The 20,170-nt window shown below is 42.5% G+C and overlaps 1 protein-coding gene across 1 annotated transcript in view; it reads right to left on the reverse strand.

Moving 5' to 3' along the window:
- NIBAN1 (niban apoptosis regulator 1) overlaps positions 1-20,170 on the reverse strand; it is a 2,689,070-nt gene that overhangs the window by 260,654 nt on the left and 2,408,246 nt on the right. The window contains exon 11 of the mRNA XM_044085307.1: positions 3,625-3,735. Coding sequence (XP_043941242.1) covers positions 3,625-3,735 — 111 coding nt within the window. The remainder of the gene's footprint in view (positions 1-3,624; positions 3,736-20,170) is intronic.

Genomic DNA, 20,170 nt, shown 5'->3' on the forward strand with positions numbered 1-20,170 from the left:
GGTGAAGTGACAAAGGTAGTTCAGCGAACGCATAGCAAAGGTCGCTGAAGAAAACATCCGCTTTCCATACCTGTCCATGGTCCTAGAATCCCTGTTAGGAGGATGGACAGGTACTGAAGGATCCAACAGTTCCTTCTTAGTGGCCGCCGCCACCACCATAGCATCCACAGAGACGCCCTTGGAAAGAAACTGTTTGTCCATAGGGGCCGTGATAAACTTGGATGGTCTCCTGGGGACAGGTTCCACAGAATCTGGAGCCGCCCACGCCTTCCGAGCCACTACCTGCATAAGTGGGTCGAAAGGCGGAGACACCCAGGAGGTGGAGGGTCGGGATCCAAAAGCCTCCAGGTATACCGACTCATCCTTGGAGGGATCAATGGATGGCCAATTCCCCCTCTGTTTGAGGAGCTCAAGGATGTCTGAAAAGGAGACATCCTCAGAGGGGGATCGTGGGGAACCCTCCGACTCATCTAAGTCGGTATCAGATGTAGTAGACTCGGGGGAGTCTGTGTGTTTCCTCTTACACGTCCTCTTCCGAGGGGGTTCACCTGCCGGATCAGGAGAAACTTCGGAAGAGGAGGAAATTCCCAATGGGGAAACCTGGGGCAATGGATCCCTGGGCCTGAGAGCAAGAGGCTGGCAAGAGGTGTCTACAGGCACCGAAGAGGGAGGAGCTAGAGGGATGGACCGTTGACCTGGCTCAGTAGCCAGGACACTCCTCATCACCTCAAAGGCTCCCCTCCCCGGGAGGCCGGAATATCCCCGATCCGAGGATACAGGAATTCCCGGCTCCACTGAGAGGGAAGGCTCTGAGGCCGATGTCGGTGCCAAGCTTACCAAAGCCGAAGCCCCGAGAGGGAGAGCGGGGTCGGACAAGGGTCCGATGCCACTAGCCCCCTCGGAGCTGACAAGGGAAACCCGACGACCGGATCCCTCCAAGGAAGGCCTCAAGGAGGAGATCGGAGCCGAGGACGATGGAGCCGAAGGATGTATCGGCTCCGGCGCCGAAACAGTCGCTGTCCCGAGAAGCTCCAGCTCCGTACTCTGGTGTGGAGTCAGAGGAGGAAGTTCAAGGGGTGAAACAATAGCCAAAGTCTGTTGAGACGGGCTATGGAGCATTTGGGCCAGTGCCTGCGACTTCAACAGCCTGCTTACCACCCTCTCTAAGTTGTGGTCAGACAGCCTGGAAGATCTCGAAGATCGGCTCCGATGGCTCCGCTCCGACAAAAGAGGAGACCCCGGAGCCGAGTGGATACTCTGCAACGAAGGGGACCGAGATCTCTTTCGGGACGAAGTCATCGGAGCCGAAGTCCCCTGAATTCCAGATGGAGCCGAAGGTTTCTCGGCTCCGATGCTGGATAAGGTGTCGGCTCCAGCCGGAGCCGACAAGGCCACAGTAGACCGGGTGTTGGAACCAATCGGTGCCGAACCCACTACTTTGGAAGCAGATAGATCGGTTCCAGCCGGAGCCACCGGAGGAGGCTTGGATACTGTAGCCTGAACCTTCGGTGGCTTAGAAGGTTTACCAGACCCTGTTTTAGAGGGAGAACCTTCTGGCTTAAGTAAGCCACGGAGGATTAACTTATTCCTCCATTCCTGCAGGACTCTCTGGCTAAAAGAGTGACACAAAGCACAGGAGTCCTGCAGGTGCAAAGGCCCCAGGCAGTAAACACAAGAAGTGTGACCGTCTGTCAGAGACATTTTCTGACAGCACGAGTCACACTTCTTGAAGCCTGAGACCTTGCCTTCCTTTGACATATTCCTAAGGAGGAAGTCACACACAAACCCCAACAAACACACACAATTAATCCCCTAACACACAAACACACAGGTAGGGATTAACCAATGGGGTCTAGGCCTAACTAAACTTTTATACAATTACCAAAGGCAAAGTTTTGAATTATAAGGGAATAGGGTGGGCTGTAACACACTACAGACTATAAAAGTGGAAACAAGGGGGAAATAAAACCCTAACTAAACTTTTTTCTCTTTTGACAAAAATTTACTTACCTCAGCTGGCAAAGGAGACCTCTTTTGCTAAGCGGCAAACGAGATCTGAGGTAGTTCCGCCTTGCATCATGGGATATAGGGTTGCCTCGAGCTGGTAAAAGGAGTTCTCAAGCTAAAGCAAGTGCCGAGTCGGAGCCGAGGATCGGCTCCGAACCCATCCAGCAAGAATGAAGGCGAGATTGACAACTTAACATCATTTTTTTTGTGTTTTTTGAGTTTTAATTTTCCATGTTTAGAGGTTATTCCACAGTACATGCATAGTAGGGCCACAGTGGTGCAGTGGTTAGTGTTGTCGTCTCACAGCAAGAGGTCCTCCCATTTGATTCTCGGCTGGAGCGCCTTCTGTGTGGAGTCTGCATGTCCTCCCCGCGGTCGTGTAATTTTAAAGACATGCAGGTAGGTGCGTGTGTGAATGAGTGTGCCTTCTTTGAAGGTTAGGTGTCGGGCTGGCAACTCGGCACCATAAAAATCCACTGCCAATCATTAGTGGACCGGAGCTCCGCTGTGGTGACCCCAAACCGGGAAAAGCCGAAAGACAAGACATGCATGGTAGCATGCTGATATTTGCATTGTTGATGTTTTACAGTCAATGATTTGAATGTCAGTATTTGGGTCTACACACACACACACACACACACACACACATATATATGTATGTATATATGTATGTATGTGTGTGTGTGACATAAATGGCAGTTGAATGTCCTGGTGCCTTAGACAAATTAAACAGTCAGAATGAGTATCACTTTGTGTCTTTCATGAGATTTGGCTAAATAAGTATTAAATACATTGCTTAACTTTTAAAAGTTCAGTTGCAGGCAGGTTTAAATGACAGAGCTGGTGATGGCACAGTGCTGTAAAGGAATGAACTTGATGCTTCCACTGAAAAAGATCAAGTTCTTATATCCCTGAGTAGTGTCAGTAAAGGATATGATCAGGCTGCAGAAGACTTAGTGCTCTTACCTATCTACTATCAAGTGTAGTGTTCAGGTCTCACCTCTGAATAATATCTGTGCAGGTATTCTTTCTTGTTAACTTGCTCCTCATAAGAACATACCGCTTTTTGATTGGCTTCTCGAAATTGTCCCTAGGTTTCAGTTAAGTAGCTTTTCTTACTATCTCCTGTAAATAAAATTTGACTAAAAGGGACTAATCCTGATGAAAAAATAAATAAATACATGAATGAACAAACTACAAAACAAATGAGTTATGGGACTAATCCTGAAGATTTTCAGCTACATGGCAAAATGACTCATTAAAATGGCTACTGTTTTTTTAGCAAATGAGTGGTGGTGCTGTGGTAGCGTTGTCGCCTCACAGTAAGATGCTGTCCGGTTCAATTCTTAGCTAGAGCGTCTTCTGCCTGGAGACATGCGTGAATGGGCGTACCTTCGTTGAAGATTGTGCGTCAGGCCTGGCAAGCAGGTACGTAAAAATCAACTGTCAATCATTAGCGGACCGGAGCTCCGCTGTGGCGACCCCTAACCGGGAAAAGCCGAAAGACACAAACAAATCTGTGCAGTACTTCAAATTATCTGCTTAAATATGTTTACTTTGGTTCACTAACGTATTTATAGAATATCATTTACATTCCAAAATCCAGAAAATATTCACCTTGAGCACACGCTGCTTTACTTTGTCAATGGCTGTAGCAATCCTGGCCTGATCTCCTTTCAATGGATGTGACAGTAAATGTTCAAATGTGTACACAGTGTCCTCCATAAACTGGGGATGAAGCACAGAAAACAATAAGTGAGACAGAACACTTAATATGATGCACCTGAAAATATCACAAATTCTGATCCAGTATGAGTTGGTCAAACAACTGGTAAAGTGCTGTGGTTAAAATTGTGCATATACTTACAGCAGGTCTTCTAAATATCTTTAAAAATATAAAATCTCTACTTTAATAATTTCATACATAACTAGAAATGTTTAGCATACATAAAAATGAAGCTTTACAAATGTCTTTTCTATTTACTTGCCACTTCTTTAGATGATACTTACGTTTGTCAGTTATTTAAATTGATATTGAAAAATATGGAATTGAAAAAAAAAATCCTATACGTCTGGAGGACTACCTGTTATATTTTTGCCTCCTAAACTGCTGTTATAGAATAGTGTTTTTATATCTTTCATTTTTGTACCTTGCATTGTTTAAAATATCTATTTTACACATGTATTTGTAATGTCTTTACTACGGAGCTTTTCTTCTTGGGCCTCCACTGAAAATGGGTTCTTTAACCCAGTGGACTTCCCCGGTCAACAAATGTCAATAAATGTCAATAAATAAATACAATAAATATACAGGAAGCAATATGTACCACATTTTTCCATATCCCTGAATAATGCAATTCTTTTATTTTTTTATTCAGATACATAGATAATAACCATTACTAAATTGAGGTGGTCTTCTCATCAGAAACATGACAACCACAAATATCAAAGCCCTGATGTGAACAATAATGACAAATTAAAAAAAAAAAAAAAAAAAAAAAGATACATGCATGCTATGTCCTTGCAGATTACTACAGGAGCTTTTGACTGGCAACTGAAACTCCTGCCTCTCTTCTTTTTGTTCACCTGGAAAGTATCTTCGGTGTGTCCTATTAGATGACTGAAGTCTTAAGGATTAGAACAGGCCTTTAATTAAAGTGCTTCAACTTAATAAAAATAATGACTCAGCGGCACAAGACTTTATGGTAGAAATTGATCTACATATAATGCAGTGCATGGAGCATGGTGATTATTGTCTGATATCTGGAAAAAGACAAATCAGTTAAGTGCTTCTATAGCATGAGACCTGACCTTAGCAAATGTGAAGCACCCCTACTTCACTTGTTAAGAATGGGTATCATGCTAGGCAGTTAAGTTTACCAGTACTGATCGGCACACAACAGCAGCAGAATTAAAAACAGATTTATTTCTGCCTGTTGCCTGTGCCAGTAATGTCTTTCTGAATTTGTGTAACATAAAAGAGTGTATTAATGCTTTTCTGACAGTACTTGCTAAGTGCTTTATGGCTTTGAACTGCATTTTCTCTGTAGAAAAACTGGAGCCAGATTTAAAGATTTAGGCTAAGAATAGGAGAATATCTACAACAGGGCCTGAGAAAGGATCAGTGTTTTGAGAAGAGTCTCATAAGGAAATACATTTACATTTTCCATGATAATATCTACATGTGAGCTCTTTCTGAGACGTTGTTAGCATCCTGATCACATCAGAGGACAGGGCATGTGCCACTGGCCATTAGTGGAATTGTTAAAGCCAAATTGTTAGTTTTCAGTTTGTGGATACCTGGGTGAAGCTTCATGGAAAGGTGTGAAAAAGATCCCGCACTGGATCTAGTATCCAGAGAAGGTCCCTAGGATGACACTTGAGAAGAGGGAACCAAATGTGTCTAGGCCAGTAGAGGGCTATGAGAATGACAGAGGCCTTGCACTTGCCTGTTTTCTGTAAGAACCTAGGGATCAGGCTTAAAGAAAACTGGAAACCCATTACTGAGTTAGAGCATCCTTTGGCAACTGTCACTGAGGACATATCATGGCAAAATAACTTGCATTTGCTGTTCTTTGGAAAAGCCCCAGTTACTGAAGATTTGATTTGATATTACTGGGTTGAAGGACCACTCATGAGGCTGTGATGTTGTGAGGTATTGCCAGCTATACCAGGAGAAGTGGGACAGTGCATGTGTGGCATATGCTAGCATGGCTGGCTGAAGTTTTGTAAACAGTCTTGTGTCATTTCACTATCATATTGATTTGTACAGATGTTTGTATTAAAAATGCATTTGTAAAAGTTGCTTATGTTAAAAATGCTGCAACAAAATTTTAATAGAGTTCTGAATCAAACGTCTTGCCAGACTGAACAAGAGAGTAGTCTAGCCACCACTGTAAAAGTTTCCTGCATGTACTGGTTATCAGGATAGGTTTGGAGAGGGAGGTGTAGAAGCTGACACCACTGGGCATGCAAAAGTCATTGAAGTATTCTCATATGGTAATGTGCACACTGAACCATTAGTATTGAAGACACCATTGGTCATAGAGGCCTGAGGACCAGAGCAGCACTGGGGGATACATTGTAAAGAAGAGTCAACACCTCCCTCCTCAAAGTGTGAATTCTGTTTTGGTGGGAGGGAAAAGATAGATGTTCTTGTGTCCAAGTCGCAACCTGTAAGGATGCTCTTCTAAGATGGAAGACGATTCAACTTCTGAAAGTTTATGGATAGTCCCAAGGACACACAGAGATAGTTTTTGGCCTGCAAGAGAGATTCCATTGTTGGACCAGCCAAAGGCCACTCAGAATCCCTGTAGTCATAGGTGAACTGCTATGACAGCCATGCACTTGTTAAACACCCTGGGAGCTGTGCTGACACCAAAGGGCAGGGCTCAAAATTAATAATGACTGTTTTTCAGACAAAAGCAAAGGAACCTTCATGACTTGTTTGCTATCTTTATGTGAAGGTTAAAATCCTGGAGTTCCACTGAGGAAATCCAGTCATTTGCCCTGAGATAAGGCAAACATGAATGCAATGTCACCATCCTGAACTGGGTCTTTCTTACATAGTTGTTTAGGTGTCTGAGGTCCAATATGGGCCAGAGGTCCTGATTTTTCTTGGGAACTAGAAAGAATATTGAATAAAACCCTGATCCTCTCTGATCTGGTGAGACCTCCTGAATGGCTCTTTTGCAACATAAAGATGCAATTTCTTTCTTTGCTGCCTTTGCTTGATTGGGTAGTACATGCAGTAGTGGCTGAATCAGATTTGGGGAATTAGAAAAAATGATATAGAATAGCCTGTGAATATGATTCCTTTGACTCCTCTGCCCTCCCATTTGAATGGGTAAAGTGATAACCAACCCCTGACTACCTTCAGAGGGGAGCAGTCAGGCGGCCCTTCAGGGACAATGGTATTCCTGGTTTTGCAGACCTCTTCTGTCTCTGGGCCTGTGTTCATTAAAGGGGCCACCTCTGCCCCAGCCACTCCATCAGAAGGTGTGTAAAACTTCTGATGGTTGGACTTTGTGAACCCTAAAGAGATAGGCCCCTTTGGGTTTCTACTCAACAATGTCTGTGGGGCCTAAAATTTTACTCCAGTGGCAGAAAGTGTCCTGTTCACACTTCTGCAACTTTTCTTTCACTAATGGACCAAACAGTGATGATCCGTCAAAGGGGGCACTGGTGAATGACACCTTAAATAGGTCCACAAAGTCACAGAGACACAACCATGCCTGCTGCTTCTGTTCTTGCCTCTCCATTTGCTGCACTGTAGATGGAATGCATAAACAGGTTACAAGTATAGGAGAATCCTATCCAATTGTTTCCTGGAATCAGACATTGGGGGGGGGGGCTTTCAAGTAGTTAGAACTTGCTGAGTCAAATCCCACTGAAAACAATTCATGTGGGTGGCATAGTTCAGCACCCTTAAGACAAAGGTGTACAAAGCATACGTTCATTTCCTTAATCTATCCATCAGACTGTAATTCTTGTTTGGGTGGTGGAGAGAGGCTAATTCATTTGTCAGCTCTTAATAATGGAATCCACCTTAGGAGATTTTGCCCAGTGTTGTCTGAACTTGGGAGGCTTAAGAATTTTGTTAGGCATTCGAGACACCACCTCATACATGTCTGATTCATGCCACAATCTGCTCATTGCCAGATCGAATAGTTTATGGCTGGAAGGACCACTCAAGAAATAGATGGTGCCAAGCTATAGGCATTAAAGAGAACCTCCTCATCCTGGGAGGGGGAATGTTGGTGGGCAAAGTTCTGTCCTGCTGTACATCCAATATCTCACTAAAGGACGCATCTTCAGGAGGGGATGAGGGAAGCATCTCTATCCTCTGATTTGGTATCTGATGTGATAGGACCCTAACAGGGAGTCTGTTTGTTTGAATTACATGTAATTTTCTAGGTGGGGTATATTCTGGCTTCTTGGAGGACTCTTCATGATGTTCAGCAGTAGCTTTAAGGTCTATAGCTCAAGTCTGACCCAAGAATGCCAGATAGGAAACTGGCAAGAAGAAGCAGGAGTCGCATGTAAAGCCAATCTCAATGAGGTCTGTGTCTCTACTCTCAGTGGACGAATAACCTGAAAGGCCATTGCAACCTCCACCAGAGCCACAGCTTATGCCTATATTGCTGGATGCACTTAACAAACAATTTGAACAGAAGGTACCACCCCCCAAGCGAAGAAGGTTTGAGGAGTGAATTGGTATTAAAGACCCAAACAATGACATCTCTGACACAACCAACAGAATTGTAAAAGGCAGTTCCTAAAACAGGGCTGAAGCCTCAGCATCAAATCCCCAGTCCCGAGATGATATCAGCACCAACAGGGTCGGGGTCAAGTGCATCAGATCCAAACTCCTTAGTGTTGAATCTGGAATAAGTGTTGATGCTGAGGGCACAGGCTCCATTTGAAGAATCAGCTCCATGATAATCTGAGCAAAATGCATAGTGGGGAAGGGGCTAACTGATGGGGTGCAGGACCAGCACCAACTGCCTTTGGAGCTGAAGTAGAAGGTATGACTTCCATCTCTATCTGCGTCTTTAGGAAAGTCCTCATCGAGTGATCCAGGCCTGCTTGTTACTTACTCTTATAGGACCAGAAGGTCTTCAATGATGTGGTGTAACAGGGCTGAGAGGGGATCCAGTGGGATTCATTCTCAGTGGAAGCCTGCCTGATAAGTCTCTTGGGTGAAACATCTTGAATACTTATTGGATCCAGAAGCTCCAGACCCAGAGAAGGAGTATAAGTGGGTGTCTTAGCTATTGGGACATGCAACCTCAGAGTCTTCAGTGCTGAAGAGGGTCCTGATTTGTCTGAGTGTATTTTCCTCAGCTGAGAAGCCTTAGGCTTATGACACTTTCTCAGATTTTTTTTTAATCATAGCAGATTCTGGATCTAGGGGCATCAGCTCTTTAAAAATGGCAAATGGCACAGTTGTCAGACAAATGGACCACTGCCAAACACAATATACACAGGTCATGAATGTCCTGATGTGGAGTTTTGTGCCCACTCTTAAGTTGTTTTCCCAATTTTTGTCCATAGTCAGGAATCTTCCAAGGGAAAACACACACACACACACACACACACACACACACACACACACACACACACACTAAAGGCAAGCCTTAGCAACAATAAAGTGGTAAAGCAGCAACAACGGTGCTATGAAAACTAATATATATGTATATAGTAGACGGTGTTTAGATTTCTTTCATTTTTTAAAGCAATAGATCCTGATTGTATGAAAATGCTGTTGAGAAACTTGAGAAGAGACAAGGGGTTAAAATTAAGGTACAATGTCAAAGAAAATACAGCAATAAATATAGAAAAGCAAATCTGAAGCTAAATAAAAATGTAAAGGACAACAGAAAAGTAAGAATTTCATTAAATGCGAGGCGGATCACTTAGCTATCACTGAGTGAGCAGACATCTACATTTGGACAAAAAGGGAGCAAACTAGATCTGAGGTAACTCATGGCACTAGTGCATTATGGATACTTTAAAAGGTACTGATGCTGTCAAGATGGATCCAACAAGCAGGTCAAGTATCCAAAGGTAAGATCGGACTGCATGAATAGGACCTCTCAGTCTCAACTCACCTGTTCCCGATTTTACAGAATTTCCATGATTTTTTTTGTTTGCTTCATATTTTTGTTGGGTTCATCAAAAAAATGTAGTTTTTTGGTAAATCATTGGGCATAACTTGTTAGTGCGTAATGCTTATGTTTACATACTGTCTTTGCTTCATTGTGCATTTACTGCATAGAATCATATATAGTATTTGGGTACTTCTGGGTGGAATTTGTTAAATTTGGAGTTAAACCAGGCAGTGAGTGCAGTTACATTATGTCAGGGGAGTAGCTTATTTGTCAGGAAATGTCAGGATGTAAAGGTGGCAACCGTGGATACAGTTCTAATACAGATAGTTCACTTTTCATGCGTTTACCTTTAGAAAAAATGGTTTCAAACACATCCCACAAAACAAACCAATTCATGATACAGTCCTTGTTTCTTCATGCTCAAAACAGCTTTACTCCGTCACGAACAAATGTATTGAACAGGTCGTTCTCATACACAACAAGAATTGTGATAAATTTAAGAGGAAACCACTAAATAAAACTGCTCTACAAAAAAAAAAAGAAAAATCTCATGAATCTTTGTAAAAAAAGTTCCTCACTACAGAAGTCATCTAAAAGCATTAAGAAAGACCTATAGTTGTACCATCAGGGATTGCAAATCAGCTGTGAACTTCACATAGCCACCAACACCAAGGATACTTATAATGTCTTCATCATCAACACTAAGGGCCTAGAAAGTATTAACTAGTACTGCTCTGAATTCATCTGCAAAAAAAGAAGTTATGTTCTTAACATAATGTTTCATCTGTGTTGTCAATCTTCATTCATTCTTGATGGATGGTTTTGGTTCTGACCTCTCAGAATTGACTCAGTGTTAAACATAGCTCGCACCAGCCAAACACTCTTGAACTAAGGCTCTACCCACAATGCCTCTCTTCCCATTACCTCAGGTCGAGTTTGCATAACAGGAAAATACGGAAGCCCTGTCTAAGGTATAACGCTGTAACATCCCAGGACTAGGTCCGAACCTCCAGGAGTCTTTTGGAGGGGGTAGGAGGGATTGGATGTAAAGAATGAATGAAGATCGACAACACAGATGGAACGTTATGGTAAGAACATAACTTCTTTATCTGATGTTGTCAATCTTCATTCATTCTTGACTGATGGGACAGAGTCCCCAGCTACTTTAGATCCTGGGTTGCCCTAAGGTAGGATATTCCTGAGCACCATAGAGCCAAAAAATGCTCTTCCCCTGGAGACCATGTCTAATCTGTAATGTGTGATAAAGGTATGTGGAGTAGCCCAAGTTGCAGCTGCACATATGTTTTCCACAGAAGCCCTGGAATGAAAGACCACTGAAGTGGAAACTGTAGTTGGCAGTTTGAGTCTATTTTGATTGCGTATAAAGGTAATGCAGTCTATTTTGACAAGGTGACCTTTAAAACAGGTTTGCCCAATCTGGATCCTGAAAAAGTTAGAAATAGTTGATTTGATTTCCTAGAACATTTCATTCTGTCCAAGCAAAAACTTAAATGTCTGAGGACATCTAACAAGTGTAAACAGTACTCTCCTTTGTTTGCAAAATTTGGGAAGAAGGGACTGGTTGATATTAGACGTTGATACCACTTCGGGAAGGAGGGTGGGATTGGTCCTGAGTGACACTCTTTCTTTGTGAAAAATGATACAGGGATGATTCACACACAAAGCTTCTAACTCTGAAATTCTCCTAGCAGACGTGATAGCTACTAGGAAGAGAGTCTTCTAAGATAAAACCTTACGGTTACAAGTAGCTGCTGGCTCAAAGGGTTGTCAAACTAGAAATTGTAAGACTAAGGTCAAATCCCATGGTGCTACAGGGTCTTTGAATGGGGGTTTTAAGTGCAGAGCACCTTTAAGAAAAATTTTGCATAAACAATGGGGCATCAAGGAATAGTCATCAAAACCATTATGAAAATTTGAGATGGGCCAAATGAGCCTTAATTGTGGATGTAGAGGCTCCCATTTCAAATAAAGTAGCTAAATATTTCAGGACCTTATCAACTGACGCTGAGAAAGGGTCTATGTACTTTTTACACACACAAATTGGAAATCTTTTCCATTTGCTTAGGGAAAGCTTCCTAGTGGATGGTTTATGGGAAGCCAGAAGTATCTTTTGTACTAGACAGGACAAGTTATTCTGCCTGTCAGTTATTGGAAATAGAAAAACCAAGCTGTCAGCTTGAGATTTTGAAGGTTGGGATGCACCAAGCCCTGAGGGTGAGACAGTAGGTCCGGAGCTAGGTCCAGAATCCACGGGCGGTGAACAGTGTGAGGCCAAAGGAAGGGGAACCAGACTTGATGGGGCCAGTAAGGTGCAATGAGAATTACTTTGCTTCTCAATCGTTGGGCTTTCCTCAGAATCTGTGGAATTAGTGAAATAGGGGGAAAGGCATACAGAAGTCCCGGGGGCCAATCTAGAAGAAGTGCGTCTCTCTGGGTCTCCCCATGAAGGGGATTAGGGCAAAGTAGCTGCTGCATTTGTGGTTTATGGGAGAGGTGAACAGGTCACAGCATGGCTGACCCCATTGATGAAAGACCTTCATCTCAAAGTTGAGATTGAGAGACCACTCGTGAGGCAGGAGGATACATCTGCTGAGTTTGTCCACAATCATGCTGGAGTTCCCTGGAATATGCGCGGCTATCAAAAAGCGGTTGGAAGCAATAGCCCATTGTCAAATTCTTAGGGCTTCCAGACATAGAGGGCAGGATCTGGCTTCCCTCTGTTTGTTGATATACCAGACCAGAAGGAAAGACTGGAATGCTTGCAATGCTATAAGCAGTGCCCTCAATTCTAGGACGTTGATGTAGATGTTGGCCTCTTGCGGAGACCAAGTGCCTTGAACTGTCTTTCCCAGAAAATGCCTACCGTCCCCACCCTATCTGGGATGCATCTGTAATCACTATGGCCTTGGGCTGAGAGGGGGGGAAAGGTACTACCAATAGACTCTCTTCTGGCTTCATCCACCAAGACAAATCCTTTTTGCAACAATTTGTTATCAAGACTGGATGGGAAATGGGATGCATTAGAATCAACCATTGTGACACCAAGAGTCATTGAAGCAGCCTCATGTGATATCTCGCTAGGGGAATTAACGTTACCAAAGCTGCCATGGTTCCCAAAGCTTGTAGCACCAGACGAGCAGGAACTTTGTTTTGGGAAATGATTACTTGAACCTGCAATCTTACCTTCAACAGCCTGTGGAGAGGAAGGGAAGCTATACAGGAGACTGTATTTAATATTGCTCCAATGAACTCCAGATCCTGCATGGGAGTCAATTGTGACTTTTCCTTGTTGACTTGAAATGCCTAGTGTTTCGGCAAGATGTAGAACAAAGTCTATGGCTTAAAGCAGTAGATGCCTGGAGAGGACAGTGAGGAGCCAGTCATCTAGATATGGAAACACCCAGAATCCTTTTAGTCTCAAATGAGCTGCTATGACTGTCATGCATTTGGTGAACACCCTGGGGGCTGTGGTGAGACTGAAGGGCAACACTTGGAACTGGTAATGACTGGCTCCTATCCGGAAGTGGAGATATCTTCTGGAGCGCTTGCCCATTTTTATGTGTTAATATGCATCCTGAAGATCTATAGAGCATATCTAAGCATTTTCCTCCAAAAAGGGAAGGATAGACTGAACTGTGACCATCCAGAATTTTGTCTTTTGCACAAATTTGTTCGGTAGGCTGAAATCTAGGATTGGTCTTCAGTTTAGTAAAATCTAGATCCTATCTGGTCTGGTGGAACTACTTGGATGACTTTTTTGAAGCAACTTTTGAATCTCTACTGCTGCTAGATCCCGCTGACTGGGTGGAGCATCGGGGATACTCTTTTTGGAGTTTTGGCAAAAGGTTGAAGGGGATGTGGCAACCTCTGGTAATTATTTTCTGCACCCAGGTATCTGAAGTTATTGTAAGTCAGGCTGAATGGTGCAGAAAAATCTTCCCCTGACTAACTCCAGAGGTAAGCAATCAGGCCTCCATTCAGGAGCACTGATAAGGTTGTCCAGGAAAGGAATCTTTAGAGCCCTGTTACTCGGACCCATCTTCCAGAAGAGTTCCCCCTCTGCCCCGGGGGGGGGGGGGGGGGGGACTCACCACGTGTTCCAAAAGGCCCTTGGGTCTTCTTGAACCATATTTTTTCACTCCTCTGATTCCTGAAATAAGGTTGTTGTGGAGCAGAAAAACAAACACCCACAGCAGAAAGGGTCTTTCTGTCTTTTTCACACCTGTCTAGTGTGTCTCTAACTTTCGGGCCAAACAATGAAGTACCATCAACAGGACCATTGATAAAGGAAGACTTAAAGGGTTCTGCGAAGTCAGACAAGCACATCCAGGCATGACGCCTAATAGCAATGCCTGTACCCACTGCTCTAGACATCCCTTTGGCTGTATGAGCAATAAGCTGCATGGACGAATTTGAGATAGACTGCAGGGTGGCAAGCTGAAAGGCAACCTTATCCCAAACCTCGTAAGACACTGCTTCTGCAAAGGTGTCTGAAAGCTCAGTTATCAGATCCCTTTGGAGTCTAGTAAAGGGTGCCAAGAAGTTCAAAGACTGAATAGCGAAGGTCGTTGAAGTATTGTCCGGGAGTCTCGGTTAGGAGGATGGATAGTTGAACTCACCTTGGTGAGTTCCTTTTTGGTGGCCACAGCCACCAAAATGGCATCTACTGCTCGACCCTTTGACCAATGAGGCTAATCTTCTGGGCCTGACAAAATCTTGTCTGGTCTCCAGGGAATAGGCTTTATGGAGTCAGAAGCCTTCCACACTTGCTGAACAATCAACTTAACTAGGTTGTCAGCTGGTGGGGTCACCCAAGAAGCAGATGGGTGGGCATGAAAAATTTGCAAGAACACAGATTCCTCAGAGGATGGGTTTGAGGCTTCCAATTATCCCTCTGTTTTAGTATTTTTAGGATGTCTCCAAAAAAGACATCTTCTGGGGGTGACCATGGGGAACCTTTCCTTTCATTGTAATCTTTGTCTTCAGTGACTGATTCTTCTGGAGAATCTAGGTGCTTCCTCTTGCATGTCCTCATATGGGGTGGCTCATCAAGGGGAAGTTCTGAGGAGGACTCCGAAGAGGAGGACTCTGAACCGGGGTGTCTTGCAGGTCTTGTGCCCACTGTCTAGATGTAGTAGATTGTGACAGCTCCGAACCAGAGTAAGCGAAAATATGTCACTCTGATGAGGATGGAGCCAGCTGGGAGCCTGCTGAAGCTGAAGCTCTCTCCATAATCTGGAAGGCAGGCCCACTCGAAGAGGGATAGGAGCCTGGAACAGAGAAAGACAACCTCAGAACCAGGGTCACACCCCACTCCAATGAGCCACCACCCAGAGCAGGAGCTGAGAGAGGGCTCAAAACTGCCATGGCTCCGAGAGCCATAGACAGCACCATGGAGACAAGTGTAACTGTTCCAAGGATCTTGGAACCAACAGCCAAACCACAGTCCCGGGTGTGCAACAGATCCGAAGGAGCTGAAGACCACAGAGTCAACTCCGGCAATGAAATGAGGTCCACTGTCAGCACTGAGGTAGCTGGTACCGGAAGCATTGAAGTGGGGAGCTCCAAACCTTGAAGGGAGGTCAAAGGAGGATAAATTGGTGGAGTCCTTGGAGAGTAAGCCTTGGCTCTGGGTAGGAGAGAGGTTTGTGAAGGTGCAGGAAAACCCCTGGCTGCCAAAAGCTGGTCCACCAATCTGACTACATCCAATTCTGACAGACTTCTGAAAGAACGATCGATATTCCCAAAGGGAATTCAGGCCTATTCAGAAAAGGGCTTGGTTGTTGACCCAAGAATGGGTCCACTGAAGGGGAATATCTAGTCCTGGGAATTATTATTGAATAGACTTTCGGCATCATAGGCTGTTGTGTGGAAGGGGAAGGTGGAACCGAATGAGAGGAAAGTGGTGGTGCAGAAACTACCGTCGATGCCAAAGAGGTCTTCTGCATCAAAGCGGTGGTTGAATTGGTTAAATGACTGATAGTTTTAGTCAAAAATCGCTAAAAATGACAATAAGAAAAATAAATTTTTAAAGCACTTAGCTGAGAGTATCGGCTAACACATCCAATTTTTTAGCATGGCAAACGAGATCTGGGGTAATGGAAAGAAAGGCATTGTGGGTAGAGCCTTAGCTTGAGAGTTTTGGGCTGGCGCGAGCTATGCATAATGGCGAGTCGGTTCCGAGAGGTTAGAATCAAACCATCAGTCAAGAATGAATGAAGATTGACAACATCAGATCAACAGCTTTAAAAAGCAATAGCCCGGATGACAAATTTAGCTCCAGCTTCATCCTATTCTCTCCTAAACTTATCCCCTCACCATATTTCCTGTATTCATCCTAGATAAAGTCACATCAGCATTCTCTAAAACTAAAAAGCACTAGTTCCATAGGCCCAGACAACATACCAACATGTCTGTTTTCAAGTATGAAGCACCACATAGCCTAACCCCTTCTAAATATCATCAGAGGCTATGTACCTAAGGCTTGGAGAACTTCAGTAGCTACATCTCACTATAAAGGACTGACCCAGTAACTACAGGCCTATTAGCCTTACTGGCGTTATCCATAAAGCCACAGACTGCATTACTGCTGAACTACTGAACATTACTGAGCAATGGCATAGGCAACCTCTATACCCTTGATCCTATTCATTCTGGATTTGTTAAAGGTAGGTCACATCTTATCAAATTGCAAATGCTACAAAGTTAATGCCATAACCTAAAACAATCACCCCAAAATAAAGCAACACACATTCACCAGTGTCCTACACCTTACATCATCATGAAGACATTATTTCCCACAGCTACATAACTTCTAACTGAAAGCTACAGGACTCGCATCTATTTTTTTCTTGTCCCTTCTTTATGTGCAAAGTGTAAACATTCAGACTCCTGTGTTACAATCATCACTAATTTTATGTACAGCTTTGAAAACATTGTTGACTATAATCAACACTGACAACAAACTTAATTGTAACCTAACAAAGTTTTGTATGTTCACATTAATGGCATGTAGGTGTGTCACACTTCTTTGTTCTTTGTACTTGTCCCAGGCTGAGCCCGAAAATAGTTCAGAGGGATCACTGCTCTATCTCAGTTAACAAATTGAAATAAAATACCACCTAGTAAGTTTCTGCGACAGGGTCATGGACGTGTTAAATAAGGGTTAGATTATTTGCACTGCCTACCTTGACTTTAACAAGGTCTTTGACACTATTCCCTGTGTGAGTATTATAGACAAACTCTTCAGTCTCAATGTTTATGTTACCCATTGGATAGCAAATTAGTGTATGGACAAAGCTCACATTGTTAAGGTGCAGCCGCAGAGATGTCTCCAGTAATGTTCCCCAGAGCATACTATTGGGTACCCTGTTATTTGTATTTACTTCTCAGGAGTGAAATTGTGTATCCAATGTCTCTGACAAATCAGATTTGTCGATAACCACAAATCATATTCAACTATCAATTCTCTCATGATACTTATATTCTTTAGTAGGGCCTGGATCAGTTCAGTGCCAAGTGTTTTAGATATGGACTTACCCTAAATGCAAAGATATTCAGCATAGTTTACCTTCACCTCTGCCCTCTCTTATTACATCACTAGTATCCTGTTAAATAAAAAATAGTAGCACAAGAGCAAAACAATGAAGAGGTATATCACGCCAATACAAAGTCCCATAAACAATGTCTCTCCAAACTCTCTGAACTCGAAGAAAGCAGAACCAAGTCAAATAAAAAATATATAAATGGGTTTATTGCAATAACACGTTAGCGCTTTCGCAGAATAGCTTCCTCAGACCTGAAAACAATGAATTTTCAAAGAGTTTAAATACTCTACTTGGCAGGAAAACATAAACCCTTCTTAAAGTAACATACAATACTTATAACATTTACTTCAAAAGACAAATCAAGTGAGCATTTAATAAAAAATATAATATAAAAAACATAATTTAAAATGAATAAATATACTCATAGTATATCAATAATTATAGACTCTATGAACTGTAAAATCCAATATATGAAAATAAAAATAAAAACAAATATAAAACAAGTAAGCTTATGAACATATTATAAGATAAACATTCAAGTGGAAAAGTGCACCACCCTCAAATCCTGTGAATGCATATAGTAATAAAAATTAAAAATAAAAATAAAAATAAATTAGTGTCTTAACTTCCTCATTCTTAGGAAAGGTTGTATTGGGACCTTTCCATTAAGCCCAGGTGGCATATCTGATCTAAGTTTGATAATCCAACTTGTTTCCCTGGCTTCAGTATAGGTTTTGATGTCTCCACCTCTAATAGTTCTATACACTGTCTTAACTATTTTAAAAATGAAGGAATGTCCATTACCTCTGTCAAGGACATGCTTTGCTAGGGCATTATGGACACTACCTATTCTAATGTGATAGAGGTGTTCACGCATTCTATCCCTGAGACATCTATTAGTTTTCCCTATGTAGAATGCGGAACAACCTATGCAAGAAGCCATACAGACAACATCCGTAGTCATACAATTCCTATGGGCTCTAAAAGTAAAATCGCCTAGACCTGCTGGATGTATGAATGTAGGATCTATGTCTATGTGGGAACAAAAATTGCAGTTATTGCATGGTGTAGTACATGCTGGACCAGCATGTCCATCAAGTTGTACAAGCTTAGGATAGCATAACAACCTCTTAAGGTTCATTTTGTTCTTATATGTGAACCTTGGTCTTTCACCTATCACTTCTCTAACCTTCGGGTCAACTAGTAAAATGTGCCAATGTGTGGTTATGACATCTTTGATGGATCCAATGTCTTTAGTATAATATATAGGAAAATTGGGCATATCTCTGATTCTATTAGTCCTATCATTGATACTAGATGCATCAGTGGAATCCATATCACTGGTAGAAAAATTGGCAGAACCAGTTGTAGAAAAATATGGTGCAGCTAAGTTGGTCCTCAGTTCAATAATATCAGCCATTCCTTCACTAAGATCAGACAAATTATAACAACGTGCCCTCAATCTATCTTCAAGTTCCTCTAGTCCTAGATTACACTCTAGTTCAGATGGAGTGTATCTGGAAACACGCAATGCTTGTCCCCGAACTATGTTCCGATAAACATAGCCAGGGTGCATGCTGTGATGGTGTAACAAGGTGTTTTTGTGACAGGGTTTCCGATACACCCCTGTATTAATCATCCCATTAGCCAATCTTTCCACAAAAATATCTAAGACGGAATTCTCACTTCGGAATGATCAACAGTGAAACGAAGAAAATCAGTGGCAGTATTGATCTCATTCATAAAAATGTTCAATTCAGTAGATGTACCTGTCCATAAAAGGAACAGGTCATCCACAAAACGTCTATAGAATGGGACATACCTGTCATAGAGTTCATTATTAAACAAGTAATTAACTTCCCGTTCAGCCATGACCAGGTTGGCGTAGCTATTGGCACAGGATGTGCCCATAGCTACGCCATTTCTCTGAAGGAAAACCTGGTCTGTGAAACAAAAGACATTAGATTCTAAGATGACTTTCAAAAATGTCAAGACGAGATCTATCTCAGTGCTAGAATACGTTGATGTTCTTCTTAGATAATTCCCTACCATGTCAATGCCTTCTAAATTGGGAATAATGGTAAAGAGAGATTGAACATCCATAGTTATAAATGTACAGGTCTCTGCAGAGGTATCAGTAATAGTAAAATGATGTAGATCCAATAAAAATTGTTTGGTATCCCTCAAAATATATATATTAGCATCCACCACTGGTCTCAGTTTACTTTCTACATAGATGGAGAGTGGTTCTGTAGACCAAACCCTCCCTGCAACAATCGGTCTCAGTGGTGGGTGAATCCTATTTTTATGGATCTTAGGGAGGCCCTGTATAATAGGTATTAATGGATGCTGAACCTGCAAAAAATTTAATAATTTAACATCTATGATCTCATTCTTATGCAGATCACTTAGCATAGAATTGATCCTGTAAACCATTAATTCCACTGCCTCCAATGAGATGGGTTCATAGAATTTTCTATCACCTAGCATTTCAAACATATCTTCTTGATATCTGGGTGTGTCCAAGATAACCACACCTCCACCCTTGTCAGCTGGTCTGATTGTAATATCTTGATTATGGCGTAAACTGAATAATGCCTTCCGCTGTCTAAAACTAAGGTTCTGTTTGCCTTTCGTATGATGATCTTGTTGTCCCTGCATCCGATACAAATCGTCTTCCACTAGCTTACTATAAGCTGCCACTAAGGGGTGTGTCTGAGGTATATAGGTGCTAGGTTTCCTATAGGAGGGACAAGGTACATTAATATTGCCATTAAACTCAATCCTAGTGACAAACTACGAACAAATAATTTGAAGTCTCTCAAAGTTTCTTCAAAACTACTCAATGTAGTGGGAATAAAGGATAACCCTTTAGACAGAACTTGTAATTCATCCTGACTCAAGCTGTAAGTAGATAAGTTAAAAACTATGTCATCCTTTTCGCTTCCCACATTTTCTTGATGCTCCTGTTGGGGGGGGGCG

Source organism: Protopterus annectens, chromosome 10.part0 (assembly GCF_019279795.1).
Source record: "Protopterus annectens isolate FY-2018-M chromosome 10.part0, PAN1.0, whole genome shotgun sequence".
NCBI classification, from domain to species: domain Eukaryota; kingdom Metazoa; phylum Chordata; order Ceratodontiformes; family Protopteridae; genus Protopterus; species Protopterus annectens.